The following is a 12559-nucleotide window of genomic DNA, read 5'->3' as shown; positions in this document are numbered from 1 at the left end:
CCACTGGTCACAGGCCTCCAGTTTGAAAAACACCCCTCCACCACCATCCTCTGTCTTCTACCTTTGAGCCAGTTCTGTTTCCAAATGGCTAGTTCTCCCTGTATTCCATGAGATCTAACCTTGCTAATCAGTCTCCCATGGGGAACCTTGTCGAACGCCTTACTGAAGTCCATATAGATCACATCTACCGCTCTGCCCTCATCAATCCGCTTTGTTATTTCTTCAAAAAACTCAATCAAGTTTGTAAGACATGATTTCCCACGCACAAAGCTATGTTGACTATCCCTAATCAGTCCTTGCCTTTCCAAATACACGTACATCCTGTCCCTCAGGATTCCCTCCAACAACTTTCCCACCACGGAGGTCATTTTTCCGTTTTTGTTTAGTGGTCATTCTGTGTGTTTTTTTTCATATTCTGCTTAATCTTCTGATCTACCGGTCTCCGCAATTATAGTTTTCTTCTTTAATTTGATATCTTTAACCTTTCTAGCTCCCCATGGATGGTGGTCAATCGCTTGGAATTTTTCTTATTCTTTCATATGTAACAATTTTGTGTATAGTGAAATATCCCTTAAATGTCTGCCAGTGCACCTCTATTGACCCACCTTTTAACTAACTTACCAATTGACCTTAGATTAGTGTGCTTTCACTCCCTGATAACTGCCATTCTCTTAAAAAAAAAAGCATCATAACTACTTCTATTTCCCTCAAAATGAATGCAAAACTCAATCATAAAGTGATCACTGCTATGTAGGGGGCTTCATTATGAGATCGTTAACTAATTTTATCTTGGAGAATAGTATTGGGTTCAGTGTAGCCAGCTCTCTCGTCAGCTCCAGATATTCTAAGAAGCTATCCCAAAGTATTCTATGAGCTCCTCATCACCTTTGTCCATCTGCATTTTCCAGTCAATGTATGAATTAAAATCTCCTATAGTTATTGTTGTACCTTTCTGACAAGCTCCCATTGTTCATTCTTTGTATGGTTAGTTGGGGAGAACTGGACACCACTCCAATCACTCATTTTGTTCCTTTAACATTTCTCATCTCCACCCAAACCATTCAACATCCTGATTTCCTGGATTTATGGTAATCCCTCTTTATTATGCTCATATATATCATTAACTAGCACAGTCACCCCACATATTTTTGTACCTTCCTAAAATCCTTGTATAATTCAAGATTTAGGTCCCAATTTATGTTATCTTGCAGCCACATGACTGGAATAGTGACTAGACCATTTTTATTCATTTGTATTCACATTTTTGGATCATCTGTTTCACATTGAATGCTATATGCATTCAGATACAGAAGCTTTAGTTATATTCTTTTCATAAATTCTTGTCCAAGCTGTTGGTTTACTTTTAAATTTATGCTATCTCTTCCTATCAGTGCAGATATTCCCAAGTATTGGTGCCTGTACTGGGTTAAAAAAGGAAATAAAAAAAACTAACAGTACAAACAATTTTATCCATACTTTCATTTCTGATACTAACCAGATGCTTAATTTGCAATTCTTGAAATAAAAGTTCTTATTACAAAATAAAGTGCTACAGAAAACCCAAAATATTTTCAAGATTCTGGATTTCCGGCTTATTTTCTGTTCAGCAATTCATGCTTAGTTATCCATTGCAAGTTCTGCCAGCACCATGTCAAATTTTATTAGGTCTTACTATCCCTTGCCAAAACTACTCATCGCACTGAATAGCAAAGATAATTCACAATATTGTTCTGCATTATCAATTATTTCCTAAATCTCCTTTTCACCATCAACAAGCACAAGGAATTCATAAGCTTCTTCACCAGCAGTGTGCTGTTTGCTGGCTTTAATCAGATTAAAGCTCAACCAAAACCTCAAGACTTTCCAATTTACAGAAAACTCCCACCTCTTACTAGTGATTCCAGCCTCTTGTGCATCAGATCACCTTTATCCCACCAATGACTGGGCCTCATGTACTAGAATTATTGTTCTAAGCCCGCTTGTATTTTCACTTTCCTTTACTCATCGGCCAGGGTTTGGCTGCTATTTAACTAATTTTCCTCTCTGACTTACCATCTATTTTTTCCGTGTTTCTAAAACACCTCTAAACACTATTGTACACATATGCTGCAAATTACTATTGTTAAGTAATTCAGCAACATTATTAAAAGAATACACAAGAAACCAGAGTGCTAAAAAAAAAACAAAATTTCAAAATCATTATCCTAACTGTACCAGAAATGTGCAGAATAATCTATTATGATGTGCAAACATTCCACCTATTAACTAACACATGTGGTTCATGACTACAGAGAAATTTTGGACATTGTGAAGCCAATTGTATGAATTTGCAATTCTGGCATGGAGCCTCAGCTACAGGAAACACTCATTAAGTAATTGAGTACGGTAAGTCCTTGTTTAAAATTTCCCCATTTAATACTGTTGCACTTTAATGTTTGTAAGTTAATGGGGCCTGTTATCTTTATTTGGAAAATTCATTTTAATATTGCTTTCCACATTTTTTTCATCACTATTGAATGATCTCTCCTGTTCTCCAACTCACTAAATTAAGGCTGTTCTCAGTGGCTAGCCTTCTGACACTGTCCTTTCCTCATGCCCAACCCTCTGACTTGCAGCTTGAGATTGGAGCCTGAGGCATTGCTGTCCAGGGCATACACCATGGAGACTTATTTCATCAGGATCCAGAGTGCTTGCTTGACCACAGACCACATGTTCTGGACCATGACATAGCTATTGCCTGACAGCAGCCTTGAGGCAGCCACTAGCAAGAGGCCACATGTCCCTTCTTGTCGGTCACCACCACCTCACAAACTTTGAACACCACCATTTCCAGGATCTGGTCATGAACATGATGGAGCTGCTCCTCTTGATTGACTGCTGGGCCTTGGCCTTCCCCCTTTTCCAGTTGGCCAATAAGTTGGTGACCCTGACTAAATCAGGCATCTGTCCCGGTCTCTGCCTTCTTCTCTGTGCAAGCCACATTAGGGGTGTCAGGAGTGGAAGGATTTGCAGTAATCAGCATGCAGGACATACAATCAAGGTAGAGGAATATGCAACTCTGTCCTTCGAACCTGCTCCACCATTCAATAAGATCACAGCTGATCTAATTTTAACCTCAACTCTCTATTCCTGCATAAATCTTTTATTCTTCTGGTCATCAAAAATCTACCTCTGACTTACAAAATATGAAGATTCTGCATCCATGGCCTCTTGAGGAAGGAATTGCAAAGATTTATAACATGCAGCATAAAATAATTCCTCATCTCCACCTCAAATGGGCAACCCCTTATTTTTAAACTATGATCCCCAGGAAGGTCAGAAAGGAGGATCAGCAGCAAGCAAGAGGTACAGTACTTCAAGTAAAAAAATTACATTTTTCTTTAATATTTAACAAAATTGAAATGGTATTTCATTTACAAATGTAGGGATTTAATAATGTAATGAGTACCTCAATTTACAGGGTACAATATTTTGATTTTTTTTAAAAGGAAGACAGTACAGAATCAAATCAAAGTATAAGAAACAATGCGTCAAAGTTGCTTGAATTAAACTTACAATTTTCATGAATACAACCACAATTTTAATACAGGACCTAATGAATGCACGTTCCACCATGAACTGATTATCAGCATTCCTAATAAGGTTTACCACCAGAAATACAATTCTGCAAAACTGAACTTTTTGATGTAATAACTGAAATGTAATTAGAGTAATTTGATCACATTTTAGGGTATAAAATACAACTAACATAAGACAGTAGGTCAGAGAACAAATAACTCAAAGCTAATGCCCAGAAATTCTTCTTTATGCAACAGGCTTTAAGTCACTGATGGCTGCAATGATGAGGTTATTGCAGGTCGATTCTGGCTAAATAAACCATGTTTAGACAAATAGTCTTCTTCCTGTGGACATACTGATGAATTTGTGATTCCTGATGTAGAAAGTTGGAAATGTTGCACTGATTCTCTTCTAAGGCTAGGGCTGGATAGATTAATGATTTTAGTGAAGGCATTTGTTGTAGCCAAATAGAATTCACCTAAACATCAATAGCCCAATGCTCTGCACTGCCCAGTTAAAAATCAACAGTCTCCTGTACATACCTGAGTCTAGTCCCAATTAATATTGGCCTCTGGCCAGTCCAGCTTCAGCATGCAACTCAGACTTGAGCCCATTTTGCTGCATCTGTTCAAATCAGCCCAGTTTTTCAGCTGTACTTAAAGTTACTAAACATAATCAAGTTGTTACAAAGGCCCCAAACAGAAGTTGAGGATTAGTAAGCATACAATGTCGGAATTAGTCAGCATTAGAGAAATGTCAACAGAAAAGGGTACCAAGGCAACAAAAGGTAAGGGAGGAAAAGAATTGAGAGAAGCTCTCGAGAAACTCTCAACAAACAGCACTTTATTCTGCTGCTCAGGCACCCTTACTCTGATCAACCAACTGTGAATGCTTTCCCCCAGCGTTTATCAATGATTTGGTCAAGTTAGAGTTTGTCCACAAAATTCAGGACCACTACTCAATGAGTGAATTACATTTAGATTTTGGTTGTTGCTACAAACCCACCCAAGCTTTATCCATTTTCTTTTTAAAATCACCAATCTGTCAATCTCACTCTGTCACACTCCCTTCTGGCATTAACGATCTTTACGTTGTCTTTTGTTTCAGTTGACAGGGTTTGGTTAGAGGAATGAGTTGTCACGTTCACAGGATGGAGATATAAAGGGGTCATGAGGCATAGGAATTCGAGAGTGAGCACATGATGAGGGCGAGACAGCATAACTGCATCTTCAAACAACTGGAATGAAAACCAGTTGGTCTTCCAACAAGACTCTGAACCCACATTCTTACACTCTTGCCAATCTGCTAATCTGATGCTATCCCAGACTGGATATCTCCTGGATAGATCCGTAGCTTCGTTTAGTTTTAATCATTGCCTACTTTGCCATGTCTACCTTGGCATTTGATTTCCCAGGACATTAAATAAATCATTCCTTTCTCAGAGTGCACTTGGCACCAACTTTGAGTGCAAGACACTTACTAATCTCAATAATATGTGCATCATTCAACATCTTTGAAACAAACAGCATCAAAATTTCACATTTCTGTAACATCCCAAAGTCCATTGCAGAGGGCTGAAAAATACTGAACCTTATGGTCTGGAAGACTAGGCTGAAGCACTTTAATAAAAGGGGCGGGCTGGGTGGGATATATTAAAAGAGAGTTTTCAAAGATGAAGAGTGAAATGGAGAGATAGAAACATCAATGCAAACAAAATTCTACAGAGTCAAGGAAAGGAAACTAGAGGCTGTTCCAGTACAGATAAAGTTCAGAAATGGTCTAATGAAATGTACAGGATTGAAAATAAAGCTGCAGAGGAAGGCCAAGGATATTTATGCACAAGTTGGGAAGGGTGAACCAATGTAGATCAGCAAAGATGGGTATAATTGTTCCTCAGGATTTTGTGCAGAACAAGATACAGACAACTAAGTATTGGGATTTAATGAGAGTTGAGGAATGAATGCAGATGAGCAAAAGCAACACTATAGAAATAGGGGAAAATTATAAATGTCTGGATATTTGTTTCTGACATCAAAATGGGCACTTGGCAATCAGGAGAATAACACAAAATCCCACTGATAACCTAAAGCATATCAAATACAACTCCCGGGCAGATCTGTAGGGCAGGCATCCACCTATCTGAATGAACATTTGAACATTTCAGACATGGGTAGAATCCAATTCGACAGGCAGCATGGAGCCTAACAGGAATCCAGAGATTCCTTGCTGGTCTTGGTTAAGTAGGAATACACCAAAGAACACACAAAAATAATACTATTATGTCCTGAATGTAATTTGGGATCAGTTCCTACTAATTGGTCACACTTAGACGGGTGCTCTTCATCACAGCGTAATTTTTTTCCCTAATTTATTTATATGTATTACCAAAATATGAGCGTGTGTAGAACTGTATGTAACTTTGTTGATAACTTCAAAGTACACAGCAGAGACAGTAGGTAGGGATAACAGTAACTCTGATGAGATGTGACCATTAACATTCTCTGGGAATTTTACCATATACATTGACTTGGATGAAGGAGTTGAGTGTATTGTAGCTAAGTTTGCAGATAACATTATGAGGCATAACAAGATGTGTGGGAGGAACTAGGAATTTACATGAGCTATAAGTGAGTTGGTAAAGTTGTAACATATGGCATTAGAGAGGCACAACAGCACAACCCTCAAAAACACACTCTTCCTTCCTATAAATGTAACAAGCTTTTAAGAATGCTGCACACTGACTGCCCCTGCCAAACAGCTAGCTAGGAGGTCCTTGTGCTTGTGGAAAAAATGCAGTCAGCATATGTTGAATATGTAAATGACCCACCCCCGTGAAATCCAGAGAGTTTGGGATTGCACTCACTAGCAAAAAACTGCAAGCAAAATTCTTCTCGTGATCAGGGAACTGGTCTCAGATTTTGTTATAGTCCAGTGGTTTACTCCTCTTCTCCTTCACAATAAAAGGATGGCTATTCAGCGGCCAATGTTTCTAGCCACCATGACCTGACTATACACCAGAATTTATTACTGGTCAGAAATTCTGCCTGGTCATAATTACAGCAACATAATTATGACAAGAACTCCAAGTATAAAGTAATCAAATTCAGGGCAAGTTTAACTCTAAAATCAAAAATGCCCATTTACAGAAGAAGCAAAGAGAACTAGAGCCTGTGGATCTGCTGTACCCTAATAACAGTCAGTGTCTTTAGGTGATAAAGGGAAATAAATCAATCAATCAGTCTGTGCCAGTGGAGTACAGAAATCAGCAACAGTAAACCAGCAGCCCAAGTTGGGTTGTGCCGGATTTTATTTTCATTTGTGAGAATGGAAAATGGGGCTGTGAGTTAAATATCACCCAATTCCATGCTAGCTGGACAGACCAACTTCTCACTAAATAGAAATCCAGAAATAAATACGGCTTACAAGAGAAACGTTATTGGCTGAAATGTAAACAACACTCCCTTCGTTTCCTCTATCCTCACCAATGAGCTGCTTGTTAATTTGGTAAATATTTGAAGCTTGACCCTAACCTGTTGCAAACGCGTTATGTATCTGGTTTAAATCCATCCATGTTTGTGGCATCCGAGTGAGCTCCTCGAAAGAGGTAGGTCTGCCATTATTATATGTTAGTGGGACTCCATTTCTCCGATTTGAGCGATGATGTGAATTTACCATTGGCCAGCCGGATCTCACAAGTTTCAGAAAACTGGACACAGCAGTTAAGAGCTATTTTAAGCACAGTTTGGTGACCAAGAAGAGCAGGAGTGCCTCACCATGATTCCAAATCTATCAACGATCACCTTTGCCTTTATTAGCTGAAGCATGGAGTTTAAGAGCAGTGAGACTATGCTAGAACTGTGCAAAACACTGGTTAGGCCACAGATCGAGTATTGTGTGCAGCTCTGGAATCCACATTATAGGAGAGATTGAGAGCAGTGGAGAGGGTGGTGAGAGAGTTACCAGAATGTTGCCTGTGCTGGAGGTTTTCAGTTAGGAAGAGAGATTGGACAAACTGGGGTTGTTTTCCTCAGGGCAGAGGAGATTTGGAGATATCAAAACTGAGATGTATAAAATTATTAAGGACATAGATAGGGTGGACAGGAAGAAACGTTTCCCTTGATGGAGGGATCAATGACTGGGGTGACAGATTTGAGGTAAGGAATAGAAGATTAATAGGAGATGTGAGGAAAACGGTTTTCACCCAGAGGCTGATGGGAATCTGGAATTCACCATCCAGAAGTATGTTTGAGGCAGAAACCCTCATAACATTGAAGAAGCATTTAGATATATACTGACAATGCCAAGGCAATGCAAGACTATGGGTCAAGTGCTGGAAAATGTGTTTAGAGTAGTTAGGTGGTTGTTTTTGACCAGTGCACTCAATGGACAGAAGGGCCCTTTTTCTATGCTGCAGCTCTCTGTAACTCTATGACTGTACACCTGCTATCTTTTTGCACTTTCCACTGATCCCCATTTCAATTTCCAATTTCCACCTTCCCAATCAACCATAATGCTTCCAACTTCTAAGGATCCCTGACTACATAGCCAGTCAATCTGGCCAGTCATTGGATCTAAGAAATGGATACTAATGAGCTACAATGTTTCCAGTTCTCTCGAAACATGTCTGCCAAGCACAATTCAGCAATTTTCTCAGGTCCAACAATTCAGATTATGAATCAAAATACCTTATAAGTTTATTCAGCCAATGGCAACATACTTTAGGAAATGTACCCAGACAAGTAAAATATATTTGCTTATCCTACAACACACTGTCCTGAAAGTTGTATCAGATAGTCATAAAAGTCAATGAGTTAATAATGCAACAGAAAAAGGTCGACTCCTTTGTACAATAACCAGTTTGGCCAACTTGAGGACATACTTCAAAAAGGGCAAGTAGATATCTTATATGTTCAGTGATAGTATAAAATTAATTTAGATGGTGCAAAGAAAAAGCAGCAACAAATGCTGTTAATTCTCAATGCAATTTTAAATTATAATCTGTGTCTATTTATTGAGAATTCTATTATTCTTCAACTAATGAGAAATCAATGCACTCAAATGTTTGATATCAGCATAGTAATAATTCTTAATTTTGATACAATGTTTATTTTCATCTGCTTGAAGTTAGCCAACACCAGGTACACCTGAACTTAGATACATGAAAACATTACCAATGTTCTTTTCCATTCAGGTTATTTGTCACTGTGAGAGTATCAACATTGCAAAATAGCATAGTTGTAGAGGCTAAACTAATCAGGATATTTGGAATTGTTTAGAGATACTAATGTTTGATTTTTATATCAAAAATGGAAGTTTAAGAAATAATACAAACAAGTAGCCAATTAAAAAGAAAACAAGTAATTTGCTGGAAGTGTTACCTTCACAGATTAAAAGTTTTTTTTCCTGGAAGAAGTTACAGCGACCATTACATAAAATGATTTTTATGTATGAATCAGAAAACAGTAAATCACAGATGTTTCTTCAGCTACCCTAACTTCCGTCTCCGGATGTGATACATGAAGCATTTTATCATTGATTGAAATACTCCACTATTAACACAGAAATGCAATAAAAGGATAGCAAAGGTTGCACTATACCCGGTAGGCACTTTCCACTAGTTCAGAGAGATTAGATAATTCGGCATTTAGCTGCCTTGCAACTGCACCTGGCATCAATGGAAGAAGATCCTGTTAAATAAAGAAAAACATTTTTTACAAAAAGGCTTCTTAGAAAGACAATTATGATGAAAATAAATAACGATCTTGCAAAAGCTTTACAAACTACAAAGCTTCGAAGCACCAACATTTTTTTTGCTATGCCTTACATTCAATCAATATAAGTGTTTGTTTAAGCCTGTGTAAACCACCACAGATACCTCAAAAGCAATTATAGTCACAAATTATCTGATTGACAGTGAAGCTCTGACAATAATTTTGTCAAGTGGTGGAAATTATTTCCAATTAATGTTAGTGGAAAGCTCTAATCTAATTCGATTTTAAACAACATTTCACAGAAGTGATTAAATATAATTTTATCATGTGGACCCAAATTCACTTCTCCTTGGAAACCCAACACTGTACTGACTCAATTTGATTGGAACAACATAGGTCTTACCTTGTACCAGCTGATGCATGATCCCTGAACTGCAAAAATGACATGGATGCTGTTTTCCAGCAGCTTATCCACCAGCAAACCCACAGATGGATGCTCCTGTTACAAGCCAGGACACAAGGATACATATGTTACATGGCAAAGTAGTGGATGTCATTCAGAACTATAGTGTGTATATATATAAGAACAACAAAGTCTTGGAAAACTCAGTGAACAATAACATTGGGCTCAAGGGGTAGGGGAATAAAGGAGGAAGAGGGTTCTGATATGGATGACCAGTGATGGTCACACTGAATAGCAGGACATGCTCAAAGGGCTGAACAACAAACTCCTGCTCCTATTTCCTATCTGTTCCATTTCACAAATAGACATTATTTAATTGATATGATTCTGGGAAGATTGAACACAACTGTGTGTGATCTTATTTTTGAGCTGCTGAAACTCAGACCTACATCACTGAAATCTAAGGATGAGTAAAATACAGGGACCTACTGCCAGCTGGGTAAGTGCCCCCAACAAGCTGCTGCAGAAAAAAGGCTGACAAAAAAAAAAAAGAAACTGCATTATTCCAGCCAACATCTTGAAACAGATAAATGCACACATGTATGTTAGTCCTGCTGTCGTAATACTGACATGGTATGATAAACTATTACTATAATAAGTACTGTAAGGCTGATTCCCTGACTGGACACATCCAGGAAACAGCAATCTTAACAAAGTTAAGAAATTGCATCTCCACAGTTCATTTTAACCTCAAGTATACTTTGGCCAGGTAAGTTCTGAGGTTTGAGGCCCTGAATCAGTTACCATTTTTCAAATAAATGTTGCCAACCCACAGGAAGAAAACAGCAGGATGTTCAGACAGAAGAGATACAAAGTCTGGCAAAAGGAAACAAAAACATATTACTCATCAAAGAATGTCAACAACAGCACAAAGCCTTTGGCACAATGTTAAAGCCAGATCCATGCAGCAAGTTTCCAAGTTTGATAGGAGTTCTGGTATGTTAACGTTATCTTTGGCAGCTAACAATTAGGATCTGTATGAAGCTATTTTAGAATTTAATTTAGCCTTAAGGCGGTTAGTAATTGATAAGGACAGAAATTTTAAAAGTTCTCGTGGCAAGGAAATGGGGTAGAGATCTCGTGAGTGAGACTATGGCATGAGAGGTTGTGACTTTCATTGTAGCAGCCAGAGGAACATTGCTGCTTCTCCTGGTGCCATCAAGGAAAGTGCTATACTTAGTACAAGTTACCTTTTCTGCTCGCAGCCCAGCTCTAGAACTGCTTCAGCCTGTAGGAAACCTGATTGTCTGGCACAGTGGCTCAGTGGTTAGCACTACTACTTCACAGCACCAGGGACCTGGTTTGATTCCAGCATCGGGTGACTATCTGTGGAGTTTTCCACATTCTCCCTGTGTCTGTGTGGGTTTCCTCCCACAATCCAAAGATGTGCAGGTTACGTGAATTGGCCAAGCTAAACTGCCCATAGTGTAGGTTAGGTGCATTAGGTAGTGGAATGGGTTACTCTTTGGAGGGTCAGTGTGGACTTGTTGGGCTGAAGTGTCTATTTCCACGCTAAAGGGATTCTACTACTCAGGCAATAGTCAAATGCAAAGTCCTTTTGATGTAATAGGTCATTGAGTTTCACAGTCTGCAAGTTCCTTGCCCTGAATAGCCCATGAAAGGTCAAAATATAAAGAAAAGAAATTCATTCTGTTTATAAATGCTCACCAACTCAGTGGTTGAAATCATTCCCTGTACTTTTTCATTAAATAATTTCAAAGAACATGATAGCAAAGGTTCCAGAATTCCTAACTTGTATTCATTGCCTCACAAGTTATCTAATTAACAAATCAATCTTTATGAGCATGTCCGAAGCAGTAATAATATTTGATTTGGTGGTGGTATAAGGAATATCTTTTGCAAAATTTAATGTCAGAAGGAAACAGATAGATTCATTATTAACTCAATCATCTGTCTTTTAAGGAAGAAATTTATGTTGCATTAAACCCATAACTTTAAAATCTGTGAACTTCCTTGGTAGCAATCTAACAAAGACACCACACGTGGTCCAGTCAAATGAACCAAAATTGATTACATTTATTTCTATACTTTTTCACAACTCATAAAACATTTAGAAGCTCAGCTATCCCAACATAGTCATAACACTATGACCCATTAAACCGCAAACACTAGCGGTTGTTAAGCTCTAGGACGAAGAACATCAGATAGACAATCTAAGGATAATGGAGGTTGAGAGAGCTTGGAAATTGTTGATTGATATAAACTCACATAAAAGTGTGTAAAACTATAAAACAAACATGAGTTAATTCAGTTTGAGAGAATATAAAAGTACTAAATTGTTGCACAATCTAGAAATTTGACTTCAATGATTATTACATGTGCTCAAGAGCAAATCATTGCCAGGTGTTGTTTAAGTAAATTAACTTGCAACTTTATATGTTTGAGTCCAATTTGTGAAGCCTTCCTTTCTGGTCTATAGCCAAGAACTGCAGCCTCTAACGTTACAGATTATTTGACTGGTTGTGGGGTCTTGTGTATTTACAAGATTAAGGTTCTACAATCTGCACTGCAATTTATTTTTGTGTCTATTGTTTTATTTCTCTTTTACAATTGTCAACTTACTTTCCCTTAAGCCCTATTTCAAAAGCCAAAACAGAGAAAATTTAAAAGAGAAGATTTTTAAAAAACCCACAAGTGAAAGGAATGAAAGAAGCAAGAAATAAGAAGTAAAGGTCTGACTGATAATATTACGTATGGCAGCTAAACCAGCAAGAAAAATTAGATTTTTTTTCCCAACAGTAAATCAAATCTTATCAGTGAAAGTTTAGAACAAAAGAAAGGTGAAAAAGAAAGATGTACCGTTACA

At 38.0% G+C, this 12559-nt stretch overlaps 1 protein-coding gene across 6 annotated transcripts in view; it reads right to left on the bottom strand.

Moving 5' to 3' along the window:
- The window catches only part of itgb8 (integrin, beta 8), a 102979-nt gene that overhangs the window by 53200 nt on the left and 37220 nt on the right, over window positions 1–12559 (bottom strand). For all 6 annotated transcript variants that reach the window (XM_043689790.1, XM_043689788.1, XM_043689791.1 and 3 more), the window contains exons 7-8: window positions 9673–9768; window positions 9156–9245 (exon numbers count right to left, since the gene is read on the bottom strand). In XM_043689790.1, coding sequence (XP_043545725.1) covers window positions 9156–9245; window positions 9673–9768 — 186 coding nt within the window. The remainder of the gene's footprint in view (window positions 1–9155; window positions 9246–9672; window positions 9769–12559) is intronic.

This window comes from Chiloscyllium plagiosum, chromosome 5 (assembly GCF_004010195.1).
Source record: "Chiloscyllium plagiosum isolate BGI_BamShark_2017 chromosome 5, ASM401019v2, whole genome shotgun sequence".
Taxonomy (NCBI): domain Eukaryota; kingdom Metazoa; phylum Chordata; class Chondrichthyes; order Orectolobiformes; family Hemiscylliidae; genus Chiloscyllium; species Chiloscyllium plagiosum.
Note: the sequence above shows the minus strand (reverse complement) of the source record. Positions and strands in the feature narration are given on the sequence as shown.